General features: G+C 36.2%; 1 protein-coding gene across 4 annotated transcripts in view; it reads right to left on the bottom strand.

Moving 5' to 3' along the window:
- PDE3A (phosphodiesterase 3A) overlaps nucleotides 1–27,792 on the bottom strand; it is a 316,494-nt gene that overhangs the window by 121,078 nt on the left and 167,624 nt on the right. For 3 of the 4 annotated variants that reach the window (XM_030841282.2, XM_060306004.1, XM_030841281.2), the window contains exon 2: nucleotides 3,383–3,433. The exons of the other annotated variant lie outside the window; for it this stretch is intronic. In XM_030841282.2, coding sequence (XP_030697142.1) covers nucleotides 3,383–3,433 — 51 coding nt within the window. The remainder of the gene's footprint in view (nucleotides 1–3,382; nucleotides 3,434–27,792) is intronic. 4 annotated transcript variants of the gene reach the window in all.

Below are 27,792 nucleotides of genomic sequence, written 5' to 3' on the forward strand. Positions count from 1 at the left end.
AAAGTCATTTAGTTCAATTTTTGACTCCTCGAAGGCTAAAAACAGTTCCTGACATATACTGGTGTTTTTTGCATTACAGTAAAATACGTTAAAATTTGTCTTGCAGGCTACCCACTCAACATCTGTCATAGCCCACTGCTTTCTACCAGGTATGTTCACACATCAAGTCAATTCCATTTTTGGAAATCTAAAACAAATGTACTCCATATATTTTCTACCATTCAAGGCTTTCCACTATAATATCCCCAAGTTTATGTACCCTTTCTCTAGCAAGAAAACTGAAGTCATTAGGCTCAAAGTATTTCTTTCATTTTTGTGCTATCTGCCCCTACTTCTTCTCTCCTTTTCTGGTATAGATGTGCCAACTTTCTTTCCAAAACTTCTTCATTTGTGCTTTTTGGTGGATCTATCCAGTAGTTCATTTGAGAACATGGTCAGTTTTTCTGAACTAGGGTGAATGGCGGAACCTAGGGGGGGAACTGGTGGAATGTGAGAAAAACACATAAACAGGTGTCAAAGGGACCAGCCCAAAGGACCACACTGGGAGAAATTGCATTCCCTTCCCTGGATTACACTATTTTCTCAGTCCTTAAATAGGTCACTATGGAGAATTTTCAGTGTTTTCTTCTCTCTACTGATTCTCTTTCTTTGCCATTAATAGTTATTAAGACATACATCCTACCTCAGCATAAAAATAAATTTTCCTCACTTCTGTTGCCACCTATTTCTGTTTTGTTTTATTGAAGCATAGTTGATTTACAATGTTGTGTTAATTTCTGCTGTACAGCAAAGTGATTCAGTTATATATATATATATATATATAGTTATAAAGTAAATTCACAGAAATCCAAACAACCCCACACTTTACCAGTTCAGACTTTTCCTCAAGCTTTTCCCTTTCCCTCTTTTCACTTCTGAAACCTTACTACCCAAACTTGAAGGCTCAGCTCAGATACCACCAAATTTCCCAGTTCTACTAGGCATAAATAAATACTCTGTCCCACCTAAACTCTTATCACACTTTGCTTATATACTTAATTTTACATCTACCACTCTGCCTTATATGCAAATTACCTACTCAAGTACCGCTCTATTTCCAACCATACCTTGTAAGCTCTTGCAATGCAGAAAACTTGTCACTCAGTTTTTCTTCAATGAGACCTACCACAGTGCTATCCACATAGTAAGTGCTTAAAAACCTGTCTTGAATTAAACTAAATTGAGATGGGATTTGAGTAAGGCCTTGTGGTAGTTGTAAAATATTTAGAGATCTGTGTTCAAATGCAGTCTGTCTGAAATTCCTTTCAAATGCCCGAAAGGCTTTAGACATATTGTCCAAGGAAATGGTAGCAAGATAAGAAGGGATCAATCATCTAAAACATAAATATACTGTCTTCCCCACCCCATTCCCCCCCCCCGCCCCCCCCCCCGCACCACGCAGTGGAGAATCAGAATTAGATAAGAGGTGACTACTTTTGTGCTTAATTGACTTATCTGGAATTTCCAAAGAATAAAGTATTCTGTTGTAATTGTTATCGTTTTTATTTTTTGGTGTGTGTTTTTGCTTTTGACATTGACAATTTTTTTTAATCTGAGTTGAGGGTCAAGGGTGAGACAAAGGTATACCCCATTTCGAATGCTTATTTTGCTAGTTGAGAGGTTCACGAAAAACCTTGATGCTGATAACGGTAGTTCATGCAAGAACTTTCTAGTGCCTTTGTTTTTCAGAATCATCTCAAGCTTCTAAATATAATCAAACTTTATTTATGAAAATATTTTTCATGTGTATGTGGAAATCTGAAGTTTTCTAGCTACGTGCAATAGCTGGAATTCTAAAAATTTTCATTCTGGGATTTTTTACGTTTAAAGTTAACATAAACGACGCTGGGCCTTTATGACATTATAATTCAATTTATAATGACAGAGTGACCAATCCAAACTTGAAGATAAATTATATCCAAATAGGTTATATGGCGAGTATATTATATATTTTTTCAACAAATTTTAAAAACTAACACTACATTACTTTGGAAGGACATGCCCTCATCAAGTTGCTTCGTGTGTTCTGAGTCAAAATGTCTTTGGTGGCAATAATCAGAAACCACAGAGTTTCCTACTGGTGCTCATCTTTACTTCTGATTGGTCTAGAATTACCATGCATTAATTTCATCATTTCATTGCCAATCTTGCCGAAAATTCTGATTTAAAATAATAAATGTGTACAGAGGGAGAGTTGCCAGAGAAAATGGAGACAAGGAAGTGACAGTGAGGGAGAATGAGGCATAAATCCTTTTGGATAATCCTAATTTAATTGGACTGGTTTATATTATCTACTAATCAAATTGATAATGGACAAAAATAAAACCACAGCTATTAAACTCTCCCCTAAAAACAACTGACTGACTTGGTTGTATTTCCCTAGTGACCGAAATGAAACTGTTGTCCGTGCAATCTTAATGACAGCACAGGTCATGTCAGCTTGGTAAAACACTTGGGAGACGCTGACATTTCACAATGATCTTTCATATACAGTATCGTACAGCAAACTCTCTCTTAACCATACTTTTTAGTGGCAAATAAAACATGTGAGCAGCAAAGATTAAAATGTTCCACCCACTTAATTTTTTATTTAGCGCGTTTACAGTCAGGTAAGCACAGGCTGCTAAGAAATGATTTTTACATTTCTTCACAAAATACCCTAGGAGGAGAGGCAATTTTCTTAGTGTAAAACTCAGCCTTTATTTTGTCAGACAAAGTAATTATGGAAGCAAAACAAATCCACATTGTCTAATTAGGTCATTAAAAAGCATAAATGCGTCATGGAAGCTTTTCTCCTTGCCTAAGACATAAAGTAAGACAATGAGAACAGTCTGGTAATATAGAAAGTTTTATAATTTGTTTCTTTTCCAAAATAATAGGTCCTTTCATCTTTCTATTTCCCTAAGATGAAGACAGTTCATTTAGAGACAAAACTCTGTAATTAGTTCAGGGTTTACTCTCATTATATTTCAAAATATTTAACCAAAACCAGGAAGGTAGAGAAAAGAAGAAAATACATAGAAAAATTTTCAAAGGAAGGGAATAAAATCAAGAGAGTAGGTTGCTGATCAAACTGTATTCTGCAGAGACAAGATGAATATAAAATCTACATTCATATAAACACAACCAGTCTGGGATACCAGAAAGCTCTTCAGAGGAATATACTGGCATCTGCCTTTGGGATTTGAAACCTGACTTTAATTACAGCTAACTTAAATAAAAACAAATGGCATGATTCTTTTGTCTCTTCCTCTCTCTCATTATTATTTCATGAGTTTTAGAAAACTCATGGCTCAAAGTGTTAAGAAACAAAATGCAAAAAAGGAAAAGAAAAGAAACCTACCTGCGATCCCCTTGGCCCTCGTTTGTGGTCCCATTCTGAATGCCCCATGAGCTGTAAGATAATATAATAATGACAGTAAGTTAAATGATACCTATTTTATTTTTATTTATTTATTTTTTGCGGTACGCGGGTCTCTCACTGCCGTGGCCTCTCCCGTTGCGGAGCACAGGCTCCGGACGCGCAGGCTCAGCGGCCATGGCTCACGGGCCCAGCCGCTCCGCGGCATGTGGGATCTTCCCGGACCGGGGCACGAACCCGTGTCCCCTGCATCGGCAGGCGGACTCTCAGCCACTGTGCCACCAGGGAAGCCCAATGATACCTATTTTACATGGCAACTATTTCTACTCTTTATTTTAAAGAATAATGAGGCTTTTGAAAACTATGTTTTAATAGTAGGGCATTATATTGACCTCATGAGTAAATTAACATACCTGAAGTAATACACTTCTGGTTTGATAGCTAATAGTTCAACTACTAGTTGTTTTGAAGATATTTTAATATCACTGTGTGACAAAATGAGTCTGTAATGTACAGCTTTACGGTTGTCAGGAACATTCTAGATCAATGTTAAACCACGTTAAGCTTTATTTTCATACCATTAAGCTTCTAGTTTATTAAGAAAATATGCTACAGAAATCTACTAGTGTGGCTTACTCTACTGTCAAGAATGACAAGAACCAGAAGGCCAAAATATTTCAATCATTTTAAATTCTGTTTCGATAATCTCACAAAAATATGAGAGTTCGAAGGAGCAAAATTATTTAATGTGAAATATGCCCCCAAAGTCACAAAATGTAAATTTTCATAAAAACAGAGACTACAAAACATTATCAAGTTATTCCCATAGTTGTAATAGTCCTGAGCTACTTTGCTTCAAAGAATAATATTTATTTTTTGAAAATAACATTTAACTTGAAGAGCATTAAGAAAATGCAAGATACCAACTGAGAGGAATAAAATTCCATTTCTCTGTCCAGTATACTCACTAGTCATGTGTCCCAATGGAAGAACTCCTTACCACTAAGAAGCTAGCATGCTAACAAGACATACTATAGAACATACTTCTATACATTAACTTTTCTGTACAACAACAGTTGTACAAGCCGTTATAGCTGTACAAGCTGTTATAGCTACTCTTCAGTAGCTATAACAAAAACCAAAGAAACTGATCACAATAGCAACAAAAAGGTAATATACTTTTGAACATTATCAAGAAATGTTTGATAACCATACACAGGAAATGGTAAAACCTTACTGATAAACATACAATGCTCCTGGTTAAGACGAGTGAATTCAATAAAATTATTGTGTTCATTTTTACCCAAATAAATTTACAGGTTTAACTCAATTTCAATCAAAAGCTGTTTGCATTTTTTTTAAGAAAAAAATTGAAAAACACAAGCACCTAAATTTTATCTGAGAGAATGAACTTCTAAGAATCAAAATATTAGAAGAGATGAAAATGCCCTAGTGGTTATTTAAGTGTATTATAAAATTTAACTCAAATTATAGGATAATGATTTAAGACTCAAAATACAAATAAATGAAATGTGGTGGACAGTTCTGAAATAAATTCAAGTACATGTAGTAACAAAAGGTAAAAAATAAAATATAAAAATCAATGGGTATTTGATGAATTATTCAACAAATGAAAAAAGAAAAACTTGGAGCTGAACCTTACAATATACATAACTTCTATATAGATAAAAAGAGTTAAATTTTTAAAAGATCAAACTATAAATATAAAATAGAATAAAATCAAGACAAATACTTAAACTACTTTGGAATATATAAAGATTTTCCCAATTAAAAAAAAACACAGATGAATTTATCAGGCTACATGAAATCTTCAAATGTCTGCACAAATGTCAAATTGGCAAAATATCTGCAGTAAATGGTAGGTAATATCTTCAGGACACTAAGAACTCTACAAACTTGAAATAAACACAACTCTAATAGATAACTGGAAGAAAGGATAAGGACAATTTACACAATAAATATCAAGTCAAGAGGTTTATGGGAAACAACTGACTTTGCTGGAAGTGAAAGAAATTCAGTATAGACAATAACAAAAAGCTACTGTTGCCTATTTTTTAGCAAATTGATAATGTAGAATATTAGGTTAGGATTTAGGGAGATAAGTATACACATATATTGCTAGCATATAGCAAATATATATATTGAGATATATATATACATATAACACTTATAAATATAGACATGTACCATGTATGTCAACTTTAATACATATTACATACTACTAAAAATTCATACACTCTGACCAGTAAATAAAATCGTAACAATCTAGTAGTTATAATGTGCTAATCACTGTGTTATCCAACAAAAGGGTAACTATTCAATACATTATAGTATAGAAAAGAATATAATATAGCAATTAGAAATTGTGTCCACCTAGAGGGGTGGGAGAGGGAGGGTGGGAGGGAGATGCAAGAGGGAGGGGATATGGGGATATATGTATACGTATAGCTGATTCACTGTGTTATACAGCAGAAACTAACACACCATTGTAAAGCAATTATATTCCAATAAAGATGTTAAAAAAAAAATTGACCTTCAGAGACTTTTAAAAAATTACATGAGAAATGCTCATGGTATAATGAGTGAGAAATACAACTACGTCATTTCAAATTACTCATTTTTAATAAGACAGTCGATTATTGCAAGCCTTAGAAGTATTACAATGATTTAATTATTTGGCTAGCACGCAATTTTGGGTAAATTAGCCCAGATAATCATCACATAAAATTGAATGCTTAGTAGATATTTCTTTAATTTTTTAAATTTGTAGATTTATTGGCAATACATCTGCTAGTAAATATTCATTAATACTAATTTAAAGTTAATTATAAGATTAAATACTAATCAACCAATGAAATAGTCTGATTCAGAAACATAAATTAAAGATATTTAAGTAATTATTCACTAGAACTATCAAAACAATTCTTGACAATTTCAACCATTGTCCTATTGAGACTTTGGGAATATCTTTCATTAATAACAGGGAGGTGAGATGCTTGCTTTGGCAACTCTAAAGAGATAATAAACTTGAGTACTAGACTGATAAATAAAAATGATTTTTAAGTAGAAGGCTTACCTTCTCTCTCTCACTATTTTATCTAAATGTTCTCAAGAAAATAGGTTATAAAAGGCTGTTAGGACTATTTCCCTCTTGCTAGTGGATTTAAACGAACAGGGTAACTTGGTAAATTCTACCACGCATGAGTATCACAATTAAAAGAGGTAAATACATCAGAAACACGAATTGTCATCCACCTATATGAATTTAAGGGGGAATATCTGATGATGACAGATACTAAGTCAAGAATATAACGTTTCTCCAAGATCAGAACTAAGGTAAGAAAACCACGGGATTCACTGCCCTCTGCCATTAACTATCTTAAAGACAATTTTTAGTCAAAGAAAAAAATCATCCAAAATGCAGACTCATTTGGGTCATCACTTACTACAGAAGAGAATTTACAAACCAGAACTTATAAACCTCCAAAAGTTTCACTCTCCAACCTTTTATTTATTTATTTATTTATTTTGCGGTACGCGGGCCTCTCACTGTTGTGGCCTCTCCCGTTGCGGAGCACAGGCTCCGGACGCGCAGGCTCAGCGGCCATGGCTCACGGGCCCAGCCGCAGGGGCACGAACCCTGTCCCCTGCATCGGCAGGTGGACTCTCAACCACTGCGCCACCAGGGAAGCCCTCTCCAACCTTTTATTTTAAACTTTAAAATAGTAAATTTGCCAAATGTGTTACGTATCAGAGAGAGTTATTTTCCTTGCAGTATACAATAGAGTAATGAGAGAGATTTAGGCTAAGGGAATTCTATTCCACTGTATTATTATATATTTATATTATCTATTTAATACCATTATTATAATATATTTGAAAGTCTGAGTTGACAAAGCATGTGGTAATATTTCAAAACGTATTTTAAAATGATACTGCTGCTACTTTTTTCTAGGTAATAAAAAGTTACATAAATCTACATGCTCTGTGAAATATCCAAAATATAAAAAAACTCTGAAATGAATAAGATACTGGAATGTTCTCTATTCAATAAGAAGAAAGGCAAAGGAAATCAACAAAGACTGTATTCCCTTTGGACTTGAGGAAATCACACAAGGGCTTTATCATTAAAAAAGTATCTATTGATACTTTTCATTGAAAAAATCTGAACCAAAATTTAACATTACTTCAGTGTTGACTTATACAGGGTTTGTTACAGTATTTTCTCGCATTTGTTTTTTAAATGCAGAGAAAGGCAGAGAGGACTGGATAGGGTGTCAGGACTCTACTTCTTCCCATGATTATTGCATACCTGGCACAGAAAGGGGAGTGAGTATCAGCTTCATATTAGTACATGACAGCATTTGAATTTTTACCCTATCTACAGACACAGAATTTATTTTACTGTCATAAGAGCACTGTCCTCAGATCACGGATCCAGGACTAAAATAAGCATCATGTTTTCAGTAGCCTTTTAAAAAAACTATCCATAGTATGATAAACTGCCTGACTTATTTAATATTACAGATTATTTAAGTTAAAATGAAGCATTTGGCTGCTGGTAACTATTCCTATTAAAGCAGAACCATAGAGCTAAATGTTTTAGAAGTACAGAGATACCTCCCTAGCCCTACTCTCGTAACTAACGATTAGGACAAATGAAAAAAATTGGTCAGTTATAATAAATAGTAAAGAGGAGAGCTTGCATAATAAGTCAATGAATTACAGAATTAAGTGCAAACTGATGTTGATGTTATATCAGTGAGAAAGCTGAAACATCCTTTGAGTCCACAGGTAGGATTAGTGTTAAGTTGCAGATGTCCATTGACATGTCATGGGATTAGATAAAAGACAGAAATGGGTCATGGACAACGAACAGAAGTAGAATTTGTGGAATCATTTTTTTCTTTTTGCAGTTGAAGTCACTTGGATGGACTACACTTTCAAGATAAGTGAAGAGCAGCATGATACCTAGGCCATTCTGGGAAGAGAGACAGAAAGTTTATTAACCTGATATGATACTCTTTCTGGAGGAGGAATGCTTCTGATTTTATGATCAATTGAAATGTAAAACAGAAAAAGAGAAATTGAAACTAAAAAATGAATAATAAATAGGAAATTCAAATACATTCTGGTTGATAAAGAGTACATGGCTTAATTCAGGAAGAAAAAAATGTCTCTCACCTTCCATAAAAAATACCTTCTTGGTTATTTAACTATGATTACTCCTATGGGTAATAACACTTTAATAAACATCTCACCAGAAGGTCTGAGGATATATAGGTCACCAAAGTTATGCCTACACATGGCAAAGAGAAGGAATTCTCCGTAAAACTGTCTATCTTTCCTTCTTTCTCAGCTCCCATTAATCAGGATGGGCAAAATGAAGATGCTTAAATTTATTCCTAGGAAATAAAATATACTTCCTTTCAGAGAAACACAATTTGCTATGTAAAGCATTTTGAAAATCCTAACTTCCCTGACACTAAGTCATTTTCATCCTTATGGAATAAATTCTTCTCTCTTTTATTTTTAATAATAAATTTCTACATCACAGCCTTCAGCTAACAGTATGTTACACAGTACTTAGTTCCAAAGAAAACAAAACTTCTGCCAAACACCGAATTTAAAAAGTTCACAGGAGAAACAAAGGAGAAGTTAGCATGGAAACAAAATGGTTCTGTCCAAGCAGAGATATTTTTAATACTAGCATGAGAAATGCAGAGAGTTGAAAGTGTGTTTCTGTAGGTAAAATAGTTCCTTTTCTTGTTTATATTTTTCCCTGTGGTATGTTCTATTATTTTTTGTTTGTTAATACAAACATGAATACCTTTTTAGGGACTTTTTTGGGGAAAAAAAAAAAAACCTCACCAGACCTATTACTGAAGGGATGTAAGCTGCAGGAAACCACAACTAGATGCAAAATTAAAAAAAAAAAAAATACTTTGCATGTATTTAAAGAGGCGAGCGGTTTTAGATATGAAAAAATGTAATGATGGAGAGTAACAGTCACACTGTTATCCTAAAGTTATTCTCAAGTAAACTATTCTTCTACTTCATTTGTTGAAAACCTACAGAATGGGAGAAAATATTTGCAAACAATACAACTGACAAGGGATTAATCTCTAAAATATACAAACAGATCATACAGCTCAATATCGAGAAAACAACCTAATCAAAAAATGGGCAGAAGATCTAAATAGACATTTCCCCAAAGAAGACATACAGATGGCCAACAGGCACATGAAAAGATGCTCAACGTCCCTAATCATTAGAGAAATGAAAATTAAAACTACAATGAGGTATCACCTCACACCGGTCAGAATGGCCATCATCAAAAAGTCTACAAATAATAAATGCTTGAGAGGATGTGGAGAAAAGGGCACCTTCCTACAATGTTGGTAGGAATTTAAATTGGTGCAGCCACTGTGGAGAACAGTATGGAGGTTCCTTAAAAAACTAAAATATGGTGGGGCTTCCCTGGTGGCGCAGTGGTTGAGAGTCCGCCTGTCGATGCAGGGGACACGGGTTCGTGCCCCGGTCCGGGAAGATCCCACATGCCGCGGAGCGGCTGGGCCCGTGAGCCATGGCCGCTGAGCCTGCGCTCCGCAACGGGAGAGGCCACAATAGTGAGAGGCCCACGTACCGCAAAAAAAACCCACAAAAAACAAAAAAAAAACTAAAATAGAGCTATCATATGACCCAGCAATCCTAGTCCTGGGATATAAGACCCAGCAATCCTAGTCCTGGGCATATATCCAGATAAAACCATAATGTAAAAAGATACATGCACCTCAATGTTCATTGCAGCACTATTTACAATAGCCAAGACATGGAAGCAACCTAAATGTCCATGACAGATGAATGGATAAAGAAGATGTGGTGTATATATACAGTAGAATACTATTCAGCCATTAAAAAGAATGAAATAATGCTCTTTCCAGCGACATGGATGAGATTATCATACTAGGTGAAGTAAGTCAGACAGAGAAAGACAAATATATTACATCACTTATTTGTGGAACCTAAAAAAATGATACAAATGAACTTATTTACAAAACAGAAATAGACTCACAGATATAGAAAACAAACTTATGGTTGCCAAAGGGAAAAGTGGGGGGAGGGATGAATTAGGAGTCAGGGGTTAACAGACACACACTACTGTATAGAAAATAGATAAACAACAAGTACCTACTGTATAGCACAGGGAACTATACTCAATACTTTGTAATAACCTATACAGGAAAAGAATCTGAAAAAGAAAAAATATATATACTCATATATATATATATGAATATATATATGAATCACTTTGCTGTACACCTGAAACTAATAGATTTAAAATCAACTATACTTCAATAAAAAATAAATTACAAAAAGAAAATTACTATAGTTTTGAAAACATAAAAATAATATATATACACTAAAATTTATATATTATATGTATATGAATATATACTCTGTATAGTACATACATGGAAGTATAACAAAACCCTCTTTTTATGTAATCATTTATTCATTAAGCAAATATTTACTGTGTGCCTATTATAATGCAAGGAACTCTTCCAGACATAACGTATATACTAGTGAACAGACCAAGATGCATCTCTCTTCTCCTGGCTCTTAAAATTCTAATGAAAGGAGATAGAACATACACAAATAAACAGACCAGATGATGATAAAGCTATAAAGATGCCTAGAGTAGCGTAAAGGATAGAGAATGAGAGGCAAGTGGTGAGTCGGGGCTGGGAACAGAGCTAATTTTATTTAAGTAGATCAGGGAAGTCCTTTCTGAAAAAGTGACATTTATCAGAGACCTGTATAAAGTGGGAGAGCCAGACACACAGGTATCTGGGGGATGGGCACGCGAGACAGAAGATACAGAGGTGCAAAGGCCCTGAGATGGGAGTACAAGTGGTACAACTGAGGAGCAGCAGAGCATCCTTCACCTAAAATTTTAAAACAGTTGGATCTTTTAAATCTATATTTGGTATTTACTCCCTTTCCTCTGGTATGAAATTGTCCAGAAAAGTTAGTCATTAACTCCATTAATTAAAAATAAGAAAGTAGGGCTTCCCTGGTGGCGCAGTGGTTGAGAGTCCGCCTGCCGATGCAGGGGACATGGGTTCGTGCCCCGGTCCGGGAAGATCCCACATGCCGTGGAGCGCCTGGGCCCGTGAGCCATGGCCGCTGAGCACGCGTACCGCAGAAAAAAAAAAAAAAGAAAGAAAAACAAAGTATATTCTCTAGAGAAATACTCGTGGAGCAGGGATTCTCCCTTCCCGGATCTCTTACTCAGTCTTATTCAATACAACAAAAATTTATGAAGCATATACGATATGCCACAAAGGCACCCTTGTATTAGTCACAGTACAATTCTGTTGTCTCTTTACACATCGGTTTTGTTTTTCAAGAGTCATGAAATGCATAAGGGCAGGGGCTGCCTTTTAATTGCAGTTACTATGAGAAGCCTGGGACTTTCAAATTCATAAGGAAATTAAAGCTCTTCTTTAACCTTGGCATGTTCCCTTTGGATTCTTCCCTTGGCATGCTCTTTTCATAATCTCCTTAGTACTTATGTTTTCGCTCTCTAGGATTCTATGTAGGAAGATGGGCCTGGACTGCCCGCTCCCCTGCCTGCAGGGCCCACTAGACAGGAGTCCCCTGGCCTGGGACGATCTGTGATGGACACTGTAGACCAGTGCAGCTCCCATCTAGTCCTTTTAGGGGAACTGCTCTTAATCCTTGATGTTTCTTTCCTTCGCCTCTTGTTATCAATGGGGGTCAAGGCTATATTGTGCTCTGCCGAAAAGGGAACTGAAAATCTGTAAATTTAATTATAAAGGAGGGTAGATCTTTTCCAATACCATCTCTATTGGGCCTTTTGAGGCCCCAAACCCCAGCGAAGAACCCTGGAGGGCTGGGTGACAACGTGGGGAGCCTCAGGGATTTTCTTAACTACTTTGGTCTATGGTCCAAATCAAACACAGACTTCCTGGGAGACTCCATCAGCCTCCTTCGTGTAAACCAGATACCATCAGCAGCCTCAGTTCTCACCCAGAGCCTAGCTTCACTACCACCACTTCATCACATCCCCCCACATGCTAAATCCATTCCACTCTACAAGGCATTATCAAGTGATGGGGACATTATTGAAAAGCTAAGGGGAGACCGGGCATGATTACACCACACAGAATACTGCAAAAAGCCACTCAAATATCCATCAGGTATCTCAGAGGGTGTCACAAAGCATTTTTGTTTATTTTTTTATAGCTGTTACTACCTCTTGCCCTTTACTCCTGGTGGGGGGCGGGGGGGAGGGGCGGGAGGCATGGGGAGGGAAATGAGTCTTTTTCAGCTTAAAGGTCTCAACCTTTCATGCCTCAAGGATCCTCCCCGAGAGCTAAATCTCGTTTTTTTTTTTTTTTTTTTTTTTATCATTCCCCGCGTTCTCCTATTCTCCCCACCTTGAATCTTCAGACAAATTAGCACGAGAAAAAGGATTCTTTAGAACTGACCCTCCTTAGAAAGCACTGAGAGCCTGAAAACAGTAAAGCACTACATAGGACTGAAATCAAGGGTTTTTTTTTTCCTTTCACAGTTGGTGATAACTACCTAAATTCCATTCACTTGGCAGAGAATAAATCCCTGATCCTAACTCAGCGTTCCAACCCAGCAGCCAGTATAAATTTCATAAACACAGGGGAATGAGAAAACTTCAAATAGAAAGAAATTCAAATATTCTGGAGTTCGAAATCCCAGTCTCTCTGCTGTTAAGTCCTGTATCTTTTTCTGATTAATGACGATAATGATGTTCCCACACTTTGGTTTAGAATGTTTTCATAATTCTATTTCTGTCCCTGTCATCACAATAACAATCACTACCCTAAACCTATAGGCAGCTATTGAGCTACAAAGCTTCCATTATTTTTACTTAATAGATCTTGACTATCTTGATTACATGGAATTTTTGTACTCTTTATTGCTAATTTGTATGTTGGGTACTATGCTACTAATAATGCAATCACAACAGTATTGTGCTTAAGCAGTGTTCCCCTATTAGATATTTTATAAAGAAATGACAATACAGTAAAACAAGCTTGTGAAATTCTGCATAATATAATTAGTACTTGGATACTCCCCATTCTTACTAGAGTTATTAAAGTCTGGTGAAGTATTAAACAAAGGAACTCCATTTAACTAATATCTTCAACATATTTGAACAGAACACTTTTGTTTCTAAAGAGATTAACAGCTTTCCACGGAACACATTCTGAGGATTTTTTTTTTTTTACAGTTTTCTAAATGTTTTTCTTATACATTTATTTTTTCATTATCGAAGAATAGAGGCATATCATTCTTACTTTATAAATATGGAAATGAGTAAAGAGAAGTGAACTTGAAACATAGCCACTAGCCCACTGGATGGATTAAAATTCAGTTCTGCTGACTACAAATCATATACTTTTTCTACTGTACAACCTTTAACAATACATAATTATTGAGTTCAAACCAAGTATCAGGTCTTGGTCAACTAAGTATATTGGTAAGGAAAATGGAAAAGACATGGGATTTGATTTGTCTTCATGGAACTCATGGTGGTAGTTAATGTGATAGACTTATTTCTCCAAAATCCATTTTCCACTCCTAGTCTCCACCTCCTTTAAAAATTGCGGAATATGAGAAAAATTTAATTTCTTGGGAAAGCCTCTGTAAATACTATAATCATATTTTTCAATGTTGGCTATGGAATTACTTCAAAATGTATAGTAAATTATATGTCAGAGCTTAAGTTATGCCAAATTCTCTAATAGCATATCTCAGTAGTACCTATTATTCATTCCTGCATTCACTCACTCACTCATTCATACATCCTTTCAACAAATATTTATTGGGTACCCACAATATCTAGCCCAGTGTTCTATGTAAACATAGCAAGTGTTGCTATTCCCAACCCTGAGGCACCACAGGATCTTGAAGTACTTTCTGAATCATTAATAAACTCTGGCACAGTAGTCAAGCATGTGGGTTCTAGAGGCTGGATTTGTTGGTGCAAATCCCACATCTGACATGATATTCAATCTTACTAGATACATAATCTTGGACAATTTACTTAATGTTTCTGTGCCTCAGTTTCTGCATTTCTAACATTTAGATAATAATGGCATCTAACTCTAAATGAGTTATTACATAAAGAAGGCTTAGTATAGTATCTGGTACACAGTAAGTACACATTAAATCTTAGCTATTATTTTTATCATTTTTAATAATTACATGATTTTATTTAGGTGTTAATATATTCTAATTCTTTAAGAAAAGTATAATTCAAATGACATATATGTGATTACTTTTTATTAAGCTAGAGTGGGAAAAATCCATTCCCTGACCATGGCAACATCCAATTTACAAAACTTGATCAAATTTATAAGTAAAACAAACGTCATGCATCATTTCTCAGAGTAATGTGTAACACATGTAACGTGTCCATGAGGTCTACTGAGTCTACTGAATCAGATTCAGATTTATTTTCTGTGTAATAGTTGGAAAATCCAAATTTTAACATCACTAGGTCCCCTTAGTGACAAGAGATATGGAGACATGAGATCTGGGGTGGCTTAATTTTCATGAGGCACACAGAATAGCAAAACGCTGAGTGTCGCAAATAAACATCTGGAAAGATCAGCTGAGGAAAAAGCTACTCGAGAGTCTGTTCAATATGGACAAGGCTTGTACCTTCAGGTGGATCTATTAATTGGAAACACAACGGAATTCCCAATGCAAGTGACAGGCCTGAAAAAACAAGCAAACAAAACTAAACAAGGAAACCCCTCAAATCCATGCAAATGTTTCTAAAATAACCACAATAAAACGTTTTTAAGTTCTGAACAGCAAAACAAAATGCAGTTTTCTTAGGACATGTTAAACAAGGCATTGTGGCTATACTTTTTTAACTCTATCAAACTCACTTCAGGGGAAACCCAAATCTCTGAGCAGCATTGAACACAGCTATAAATCTGCATTTTACAGTTTGTTAAACTACCGCCTGTATTATTTCTGCCAATTTGGGTAACTGAGCAGAAAGCACACATACAAAAAAGAGTTTCATTCATTATTTCTAGCTCTTCACCTGTGGTCTTTAGAATGGCTCTTGCTAATATTTCTCAGTTTCCCTATATACTCAGAGATCCCATTTATACAATGCCTTATTCAAGGCTCTTTTCCCCGGAAAGTTATTAAGACTCAGTCAAACCTCATGACATGACAGCAACTTCATGAGACTAACCTATAAGACTGATCTTTCTTTAGAAGAAAAATTTGGAAATCCTAGGGAAAAATAATGAAATTTAGATACAGCCTCGGTTGTGGCAAAAACCTTAACAAGATTCATGAGGCCTTGCATTTGGATAACTTTAAGGTTTTTTTTTTCTTTTGCTTAATCAAACATTCTCATATATTGCATGTGGTATAAATAACATACAATTTCTTAAATTGTAGCATTAAAATTAATAATGTGTGCTGGAAAATGGGAAAAGTACTTTGATCTCCGAAACACTTACTTTTCTGGACCTATAAAGATATAGATATGTTACTACTTAGTTTTTAAGCTGTTATGTAGAGCAACAAAACTAACTAAATCAGAGAAAAATTTCCACTTAAACCATCTTTCTTAGAAATGGTCTTAAAAATCAATAGCGTGACTTTAAAAAATAAATCTCAATAATACACGACTTAAAAAATTAAACTCAATTTATGTCTGATAAATGACATAAAGTACTGAATTCATTTTCATATGATTTCCTCTTAATGCGAAAGTTACTTTTTTCCAAAAATGTTTTTTTGTAAAAAATATAAAGCCTTATTTTATCCAACGCTTAGCTACGTTTTTCATCAGTGCCAAAAAAACTTCAGCAAAATGACAAAATTCCACACATTTTCCATGCTACTTCTCTTCCCCAAACAGCCTCACTTTGGGGGGTTGTGGAGAAAAGGATAGATTGACTAAGTGAACAGTATATGCCAGCCCCATTATATGTCCCTTGGGTTTCTTCTTTTTCCACTTAACTTGATATTGCCAAAACTACTTTCGTTCCACTTCTACAATATGTAAGTTTTAATAAAACATGTGCATCTTGTCCTTAGCTCCCTAAATGCTGCTGGAAATAATTTATGATAAAGCCTGAAGACAGTTTCTCAGCTCAAGTTTAAGGCAGAGTATATCCACATCCCCAAATTTGATATAGCCCCTCAATTCTTCATGGCTCCAAGACTCATTTGATACATTGAAAGTAATTTCATGGGTTTGTTTATACCACAACCAATGTTCTTTTGCAGAAAGAAAAGGTTTCCTTGGAAATTTATTCCCTTTTGGGACATATTACACGGGTCCCTAGGGATGAAGAAAAAGAAACTCGAATATAAGATGATGTGGCGAGGAAAAGGGAAGGGGGGGAGGAAAAAAGGAAGATCAGAGCATGATGTAAAACCGTTTGTACTTTATGAACTGAGGGTGGGTAGAATCACAAGTTCAAAAAGGATTAATATGTTCTTCTCTACTTTGTTCTTACCTCAAGTACTGACTAATTCACTCTGTTTTTACCGTTTTCTTTTTTTTTTTTTTAAAGCAACTACTATGTACCAGAGCCTGTATTAAAGGCAAAACATAGGAAAGAAGAACTTAAAAAGTGAATATGGTGAGAAAAAAAAAAATGAGGAAAAAGACAAATAGCTACCTAACAATAATTATTTAAAAAAAACGTGATTCTGGGGAATTCCTTGGCAGTCCAGAGGTTAGGACTCAGTGCTCTCACTGCCGGGGGTCTGGGTTCCATGCCTGGTCGGGGAACTAAGATTCCACAGCTGTGCGGTATGGCCAAAAAAAACAACAGGGACTTCCCTGGTGGCGCAGCGGTTAAGAATCCGTCTGCCAATGCAGGGGACATGGGTTCGAGTCCTGGTCCAGGAAGATCCCACATGCTGCGGAGCAAATCAGCCCGTGCACCACAACTACTGAGCTTGCGCTCTAGAGCCCGAGAGCCACAACTACTGAAGCCCACACGCCTAGAGCCCATGCTGCACAGCAAGAGAAGACACCACAATGAGAAGCCCGTGCACCGCAACAAAGAGTAATACCCGCTCGCCGCACCTAGAGAAAGCTCGCGCGCAGCAACGAAGACCCAACGCAGCCAAAAATAAAATAAGTAATTAATTAAAAACAACAACAACAACAAAAACATGATTCTGGGTTGCAGAAGAGGAAGGTTGATTAATGTATCAATTTACCACTAACTTTGTCAATTTGAATCAATAATATACAGTGGATTGTATTCCTGCTTTTTTGATTATTTATCTAAACTGAAAACTCAATTTCAATTGAGTTTTGAAATTTTTTTTGTGGGAAGGGGGCATCCTAAAGGAAGTATACAATAACACATTATTTTCTATTAAACACATTTTATTTTCTTCCAGCCATGACTGGAAGTATTAAATATTTCACCAAGACACGTGTTTCAACATAAATTGTTATCTAGATATAGAGGGAAGGATGTAATTTGACAAATAAGATATTTGTACAGTTATTGCTGTGTCACAGCCAAAGTTTTTAATGAAATTGCCACAGAAAATAGTTTCTCATCTTTTGTTGAGGAATTTAAGACAGAATTGTGGGATTCAAAAACGATCATAAAGTCACATTTGAAAATTGAGAATTATTGTCATTGATGGAAGTATTAGGGCGATTTTCCTGTTAGGCTACATTTCTTCTTTTTTGGAAGTGGTCATGGGGGAATGACTGTTCTAATATGGTTTCTGGCTGCAGGGCATATAAAAAATGCCCAAGATAGTATCCTTAGAAGATGACAAATTCAATTTTTCAGAATCAATAAATTACACAAGGTATAGTCACAGCTTTAGAAGTGTAGCCAAACTGAACCTCTAGCCTGTAATGTTTTTCATCTTTCAAGCTACCGTTATTCAAAACTTAAAGAAAAAAAATTTTTTGCAAGTTCCATATATTCAAAGAGCTCATTAGAACCATAAACTAGACCACTTAGAATAATCTAATTTATAATATATTACAAAAAACACAATTTTGACTTCAAAAGATAAAGTCAATCAGGGGAGGCTCTGAGAGACTACACTATGTGTTCAATTTGTAAGTCAGGCTAAGAAATGTTTTTAAAAATGCTTAAAAATTGAATCCATTATATTGTCAGAGACCTTATTTTCAGCCTCTCTCCTTCTTCCTGATTTAACAATACAGGTGCTGTTATTCAAGTTACTGTACATATTACAGTATATTTATTGAGTCTTTATAACATTGTTTTGAGGTTAAGATAGACTCTGGAGTCCAATTTCTTGAAATCAAACCCTAATTTCACTCTTACTAGCTCTATGAATCTGAGTAAGTTATTTTTATCATTTCTAGGTCCAGTTTCCACATTGTAAAATGGAGATAATAGTAAGATGACCAAGTTGACATAATTTTTATGAAGGTAAAATGAGATCTTCAATGTAAAACCATTCAATGGCTTCTCATTTCATTTAGAATTAAATTTGAACTCACTGCTATAACCTACAGGGCTTGAATACTGTTTACTGTGCCCGGAATGAATTTTTCCATTTCTTAGCATTGTTAGCTCATCCTTACCCTTCAGGTATCATTTCGAACAGCACTGCCTCAGAGATATTTTCCAAGACTAACGAATAAGCCACCCTTCCATCCATCCATGCCTCCATCCATCCAGCATCAGCCAATAGATACTGAGCACCTACCCTCAGCCAGGCTTGATACTAGGTACTGGAGTTAGGGAATAAAGAAAAGAGGCCAGCCTTACCTTCATCTTCCCCAATTCTCTTCAGCATGACCATCTGTTTCCTGTATTTAATGGCAATCTGAAATTATCTTGCCTATTTATTTCATTACTTGCTTATTGTCTGTCTCCCATTCTAGAAAGTGAGTTCGAGGACCAAAAATCTTTTGGTCTTATTTTCTATATGCACTGTACCTGGCAGCAGTTAAGGGACTCGGTAAACATTTGTTTAAAGAATGACTAATTAGTTTGCCCAGAAGAAAATTAAGTAAGAGAAGTCCACTGGTTAGGAATTTGAAAAATGAGTTGATTCAAAAATTCTAGAGCTGTGAAAAGACTTCTTTGTCTTCAATTTCATTCTCCCTAGAGTCCTCTTGCTATTAAAAAAAAAAAAAAGCAGCATCTTGTGATATGTTTGTCAAATTATAATGAATAAAATGCCTACTATTTTAGTTTTAAGATTCTGTGGTACCCCTAGATGGAAATGGAGACATTCTGAGTTGCTGTATATCAGGATGCAAACAAGAGAACACAAGTAGTAAAGACACTTGGTCCCTTCACTCTCTAACTTATAGTTTTCTTTCATCCCTTGCCTTATGTGGCCAAAGACTGCTAGTTTCCCATACCATATACATCTACTCTTACTCTTCACACAAATCCAATTTTTGCAGAGACGGCAATGTGCCTAGCTTAAAAACATTTCCTGACCTCCCCTCCCTTATAGATCAGGAAGCCATGGGACACAATGTTGGCCCATCAGATGTTAACGGAAGGCACTATGGGAAACTTCCAAGAAAGCACTTTAAAAGGGGGAAAGACTTGCCTAGCTTGTCTCTTTTTGCCCTTCTCCCTTTCTATTCTTCCCGCCTGGAAGTGCTTTAGGATTCTGGAGATGAAGCAATGATCATCTGACCCAAAGTAACCAGGAGGAAGAGATAATCGCCTCTGCCCCGACATACTGAAGCCATGAAAATGTCATCATTGAAATCAATTTGAGCAGACATGTACAAATGCAAACACACACACACACGTGCGCATGCACGCACATACTCTTATGGACAAGCAGCAGTAATGCCAGGCAACCAGTATAGACCAGAAAAGGCCTTCGAAGAGAAACAGATCCACACATTAACTGAATTTGGATTCGTTCCAAAGCAAAATTATAACATTCTAACCATATGTTTGGTACACAGAGGAATCCTTTATGTCATTAGTTTGATTCCCATTATGTATGTGATACTTATATCAAATTCAGCCTTGTGAACTCAACAAAGATGGTAGAAATAATCTGTGGATATCTCGGTTCCCCTTGTTGCCATACATCTGGTTCTTGAATAAAAAGTGACCGTCACTGTTTTATTTATTTATTTATTTAAAAAGGACAAAGGCCCAGAATGGTGAGAACCAGGTAAAACCAGTTTGGAAAACAGATTAAAACAATGTTTCTGGGGGAAAAAAACCCACAATGTTTCTGAAGTATGTTTTATAGAACCTGGTTTAGTTGTTTTAGGGAAAAAATCATTAGTTGTTAGTAGTTGTTTGGGGGAAAATCATCTTAAAAGATTTTAGAAATATTGGGCTAGACACATGTTATTTTTAACACAAAATTTCACATGTCCTTTAATATTATGACCTCAGAGTGATAAATATAGCAAATGAATTTCTCAATAGCCTCAATTTCTCAAATGTAGTTTATCTCAGAAACTGAACTAATTTCTCATAGAGCACCTGTGTACCACAGACCACAGTTTGGGAAATAATGAAGAATTTTGTTTTTCAAAATGTTTCAATTCAAAAAACTCAGAATTTCAGAGAAGACCAATACAAAAATATATACTTCTAGATAAGTCAAGACAATGACCATTAACCTTAAAATCTGGCATTTAGAATAATTTGTCTGCTTTTTGTTTTAAAAATAAACATGACACACAATGATTGCATCAGGAAAGTAAAAAGACAACCCAGAGGGTTGCAGAAAATATTTGCAAATCACAAATCTGTTAGGGGGCTTGTATATAGAATACTTGTACAAAGAATACAGAATCCTGAAATAATACAAAGAAATTAACCCAATTAAAAAGTGGGCCAGGGGCTTCCCTGGTGGCGCAGTGGTTGAGAGTCCGCCTGCCGATGCAGGGGACACGGGTTCGTGCCCCGGTCCGGGAAGATCCCACATGCTGGGGAGCGGCTAGGCCCGTGAGCCATGGCCGCTGAGCCTGGGAGTCTGGAGCCTGTGCTCCGCAACGGGAGAGGCCACAGCAGTGAGAGGCCCGCATACCGCAAAAAAAAAAAAAAAAAAAAAAAAAAAAAAGCACACACACCTCTATATACACACCCATTCCACACTAAGGGACTCTTTAAGGAAAAATCATAAGCATTAGATTCATCTCTTTTTAAATTTGAGGAGTATTATTGAAAATATTGCGGAATAGAGAATTATAATTACTTCTTTAGGTGTAAGATATTTTAACTGTATTAAACAGTAAATTTAAGCATGACTCATTTCTAGTAGCAAGTGATAAGCCTGTGCCTGGTGACTGCTATTCCTGCCTCTAGCTACTCTGGAATTATTTAGGAAACCTTCCACTTATACTGGTTCTACCTGCAGAATCTGAACCAAAGAGAGATTTCATAAATACTGACATTGTTTTTATTTCTAAATTGGCTCCAGGGGTAATTCTCCAGTAAAGAGATACAATATCTGACATTTGGGGATTTGTTATTTTAAACTGTGTTTCACACAGTTCCTTTCATTTCCTTTTCTCTGTGAGCAAAATGCCTCTCAAAATACTTGAGCGTCAATAACAGCATTAATGTGGGTATTTAAAACTTATTTTAATAATCTTCTTGTAATAATAATTCTTCAAATAATTAATGTTTGGACCAGTATGTGACCTTCCATACATATTAACATCAAAAACCACATGAGACGATATTGCATGTCAAGAGCTGTTGGATGCTTTACGTACAATGAAGACAGAGACGGAATTCTGGCCTTCTCATTTTAGTAGAGGAGAAAGACACATAAGCAAATTAAAATAATATATGAGCACACATTTGTTTTTCCTACTAGTGGCTCAGTCTTCACCGTGCGCCTGACATGCATTAAATATTTTCTATGCATTATTTTGAAAATCCTCGAAATAATCCTCCTAGAGTAATATCATTTCCCCTCTTGTATAAATGATGGAACTGAGACATACAGAGAGCTCCTTACTATGTGGCATCTGCCAAAGGTCCCACATCAAGAATGCGTACAGCAAGGTGTGCCTGTCAAACACTAGCCCTTATCCTCTACATTTTACTCCCCACATATCATGAATGAATAACTTGCTAATGGAATCACAAATATGGAAGCAGTGAATTCTTCCTTGAGAGGTAGAGGCAATAGTGAGAGCTGAACTAAAGGCAGGATGCGATTGCTGTGATGGGTTTTTTTAGTGTGTACAGGAAATTACCAAGGATTCTAGGTAGGCTGTGGTCAAGATACTCAGATCTTTGTAAATGAAGTTAAAGGGTTCAGAATATATTTTAAAGGCAAAAGGAGACATCAGACACTTTAAAGTAGAAATTATATGAACGTGCGTGTGCTTTAGAAAAAACCAAGTCTATAAATATAGCTGCAGATTGCTCGTGTGATGGGGCAATTTGTGGGAAGGAGATTAATGGCAAGATCACTTAGAAGACCCCTACTAAACACAGAATTAAAATAACATTTTCAACTTAAAGTCCATTCCCATTTCTGTCTCATCCCCCAAGGAAATGTTCCACTTGAAGATACATCTGAATTGGGATACAGCATCTCACCCTTTCACATTCAACGATGAAGACCATAAAACACCTCCTCAGTGTTTTCACCTGAGGTTGCAATATTATCAACAGGTATTATTAACCAAAGAAAGTCAAAGCCTAATAAATCAGAAACCCAACAAAAGGAAATAGAGAACAAAAGGAAAAGGGGGAAGCTTGTTCTTTTCTTCCCTTAAAGAGTTAATTTAAATCTCAACTGCAACTTGAACACCTTTAAAGGATCCTTGAGCCATAAATTGTGCCCAAGGTCTAGAGTGGTTGACAAGCATTCAGATTTGCATGTTTTCAATTACACAGATTAGTGTAAGGGCTCTTCCCACTCAGAACATTGCACTTAAAGTGTGAATGTGAATGTGGATGAGACGATAAAAAAAATTAATCTCATGACACGCATTACCCATTAGAGGTAGATCATACTCTGCTCATCAATTAGATAGCTCTGGGAAGAGTAAAGGACGAATGCCTCTTAAAGCCCAAGATAGACATGTTTTGATGAAGAGACCTACATGACGTATGTATTATTCACTAACTCCACAATTATTAAGCACTAACTAACTACCAGATGCTGGGTTATAGAAGAGAAACAAAAACTAAATGAGTGTCCATCTCAAAGGAAATCTCATTCCCTAGAGGGAAAGAAAGATGTAAATAAAGAATTTAAATACGTTCTGGGTGAAATATGTCCTGGGTGAAAGTGCGGCCTTGCCGTGTGAACTCTGACTTGATTTTCCAGAAATAATAAAAACATTACGAAAAAAAAGAATTAAAATATAATACTATAACCCTTAAAATATCTGTTCCTCAAACAAAGACTGCATAAACCATTTAATACGTGTTTTGAAGGTGTAAGAGGGTCTTGATAGAAAGAAATGGAGGGAGATCAAGGTGTCTGAAGGATCATGCCAGGTGGATGGAATACCACTGGCACATGCTCAGAATGGGACAGTACATGGGTTATTTGTTCAGGAAAAGAAGACTCGTCCACTGATGGGCTGTATTTAGGATGCACTAAAAAAAGGTTGGGGGCAGGGGGCAGTCAAACTTTGAAGGGCCTGAAATGGCAGGCTAAGAACTTGGAATATTTATACTATGGGTTTAAGACAGTCACTGCTTTGTTCAGATTTGTTCTTTTTTTTTTTTCTTAACATCTTTATTGGAGTATAATTGCTTTACAATGTTGTGTTAGTTTCTGCTGTATAACAAAGTGAATCAGCTATATGTATACATATATCCCCATATCCCCTCCCTCTAGCATCTCCCTCCCACCCTCCCTATCCCACCCCTCTAGGTGGACACAAAGGTTTGTTCTTGAGAAAGATCCCATCTAAGAAAGTGTATAACACATTGGGGTCAGGTGAAGGTGGGAGCCTGCATGAAGACCAGTTAAGAAATAATCTTATAATCTGGGCAGGAGCTAAGGAGGATCTGAGCCAACAGGAATGGAGGAGATGGGGAAGAGGGAGAGAGCTTCATGAGGTAGAATTTGATTTACTTAAAGAACACGAATAAGGGCAGAGTTAGAAAAAGGAATATATTACAATCTACTCACTTTCCATACCGTGCTCAAAACATCTGCCTTAAAAACAATGCAAACTCCTTGACGGCATGCCTAACAGCCACCCACTGAGCCTGACACTGTGCCTGGCACCTAGGAGATGCTCCTAAACTAATAAATTACTTCATCACTTAAATGCTGAAATATCAAGGTAATACTAGAACACGGACAAAAGGGTAACCATCTAGTGAAAACAGTGGTACAGTTTGAGTTCTAATATCTAGTGGATACTCTAATTGTGTTACGTTTGGAAGTTTCCTCAATACAGCATGGGACCCTTAATACAGTCTTCCAGGTTGATTTGAGGAAGCTTCTATAAAGAAGAAACTAATACACGGAAACCTGACATCAATGTGCCTGTTCAACCCCAGTGTTTGTCTCTCATGTCAGTACTGCTCATATTCACATGGAATGCCAGTCATTTGCCTGTCATTTCTAACCACATCAGTGTCGTCAATTTTAATTTGGAAACTCAAGAGATCAGAGACTTTGTCTAACTTGTTTTATACACAAAAATGCACTGTTAGCTCTTAATAAATGCTGCTGATTATAGCCATTTAAAATAACTTCCAAAATAAAATTCAAAAATTCTCAAATCTCTGGGCTTCCCTGGTGGCGCAGTGGTTGAGAGTCTGCCTGCCGATGCAGGGGACACGGGTTCGTGCCCCGGTCCGGGAAGATCCCACATGCCGCGGAGCGGCTGGTCCCGTGAGCCATGGCCGCTGAGCCTGCACATCCGGAGCCTGTGCTCCGCAACGGGAGAGGCCACAACAGTGAGAGGCCCACGTACTGCAAAAAAAAAAATTCTCAAATCTCTATACAGCACATCTACTAACTACTCAGTGTTCAATGAGAATGTGACAAATGCCTGACATTCATATCTGCACAGTCCTTATCACAGATTTTGCCGGAGTTTGCCTTCTTGCTCAAAGCATCTATCATTACTTTCACTTACAGCACTTCATATAACTGTTGATGACTCTAGATGAATAATTACGTTGTTATTCAGAGAATATATTAGCAAATAAACATAAACTAGTTAAAAATAAAGTTCCTAAAAGTTTTCAATGTATTTGCTTCGTATTGATACTTTGTTGTTTGCTACCTGTATCTATGATGAGGGCAGAGGCTGGAACTTTAAGATAAAAATCTAACCATTTAGCAATCACAGGATACAAATCTATCAGACTTGGGCAGGGGGCATCAAATATTTTTTAAATAAGCTCTTATTTCAGAGTTTCTAAAACTGAATAAAAATAGAAACCTAAGACACAGAATAAACAATTTAAAGATCACTCAAAATTTTCCATGCAAAACAAATCTTCTGATAATAGTCTCTCTGAGTGTTCAATTAACATCTTAGGTGTTTTAGAAAGTCCTATTCCTGTCAAAATAGTGGTATCATTTACTTAATAATGGTCCAATATCATAACTGACAATAATTCCCTACTGAAGTTATACCATTCAAATTTCAAATAAATTGTTATAGTGGATTTTTTTTTCCCAACAGGACAAATTTCACATTCTCCTTTAACTCTAAGCTTTACTATATGTGACCTTCAGAAATTCATTGCATTTTTCTCAGCTTCAATTTCCAAGTAAACAGGGGAGGGGGGGGGTGGCTACTTACCCATCTCATAGGGATTCTATGACACAGCAAATGAGAGAATAAACACAAAAGCACTTTCTCATACAGTATAACGATTGTGAGTCAAAAACATCTAAATTGTGAAGCAATTCCTAAAACGACTGACTACGTGTTTTGTAAGTTTAATACGTGGTCATGCATCAGAAATACAGGTTGATTTTTAAGATTAATCCTCTTCACGTCAAATCAACATTATTTTGCCCTGTAATAACGGAATACAAAGGTAATTGTTTATGACTTGTTACAAAGTAGCCTGCGGGAACAAATACGGGAAATATGTTCACATAGATGCTGTTTTTGAACACAAGGGGCACTGATTTTGCTGAGATTAGTAGAACAGATATATTGGAGCACTTCTGTTTTGGAATGTCAAAATAAATAGAAACAGGTCTAACACGATGAAGCTAAGAGGAGATTGTGTAGGGGATCAGAAATATGTCCTGATAAGGAAAAACCCTGTTAGCCTTTGGGAACTTCAACTGGCCTAGTTTGGGTGACATTTCCAAGGATCAGACCTTTGGATTATTACGAGAGAGTGATTTTCTTGGCTGAAATCTGAACCAGACAATAATAAATCTCTTCATTCTCAGGGTCCCGATTCTGATACTATCAGGTTTTAATTAAACCCAGTCAGACCAAATGGAGGTGTTTAAAAACATGGTCGCTTTCTACAAAATGAACACAGCATTATTCCAATTAATGTACACACGATGAAAAGGCCTGGGGGAAGACTTGATTGATCCACGTTCCAGTTTTTAATTTGTTGAGTTTAGTGAGGCATGTACATTTCTCTTTTTAATTTACTAATTAATTTTAACTTGAAAGGGGGGATTTTTTAAATGGGATTTTCCATCACGCCAATTCTTAATAAAATGTATTTTATAGGCATTCATATTTTGATTTGTAGACTCATTCAATCCTTGAAAAATTATTTTTGAATCTATTATTTGGTACTCACATTAGATTTATCTCACGAAATGTATACCCTGAGTCTTATGTCCACTTTCTGGAGAAGGGTGCGCCCATGAGATATGGTCAGTCAAGTTTAGATGACTCTCTAATTCCTTGACTACTATGGGTTGTGACATATTTCATAAAGCATGATTTCAATATTCACACTTAGTAAAGGAAAAGATAGAATAATAATAGTGTTCTCTAAGTTTCACAGATCAACTGTGAGAAATGAATGACTGAAAAACTTGTACCTCCTCAAGTTGAATTTTTCAATTTTCAGAGATGAAGTCTGAGCCCGAAATTATTAGATTTCAGGAACTTGTTATAAATGAAATCATTCACGTACAAAAGTAACTAAAAATGGGCAATAGTGAAATGATAGTCCCTCCTAACAATGTTAAATTTGATACATTTACCTTTACAGGCAAAGAAATGAAACGGATTATTTCTAGAAGCAGGCACTGGGCACTGAACCTGGGTCACAGACAGAATGGGCTCCAGACTTCTGAAAGCTAGAAGTCTGAAATCTAGGTGTCAGAGGGCCACCACCCTCTGAAATCCGTAGGGCCAGAATCCTTCCTTGCTTCTTCCTGGT

This window comes from Globicephala melas, chromosome 10 (genome assembly GCF_963455315.2).
Source record: "Globicephala melas chromosome 10, mGloMel1.2, whole genome shotgun sequence".
Taxonomy (NCBI): domain Eukaryota; kingdom Metazoa; phylum Chordata; class Mammalia; order Artiodactyla; family Delphinidae; genus Globicephala; species Globicephala melas.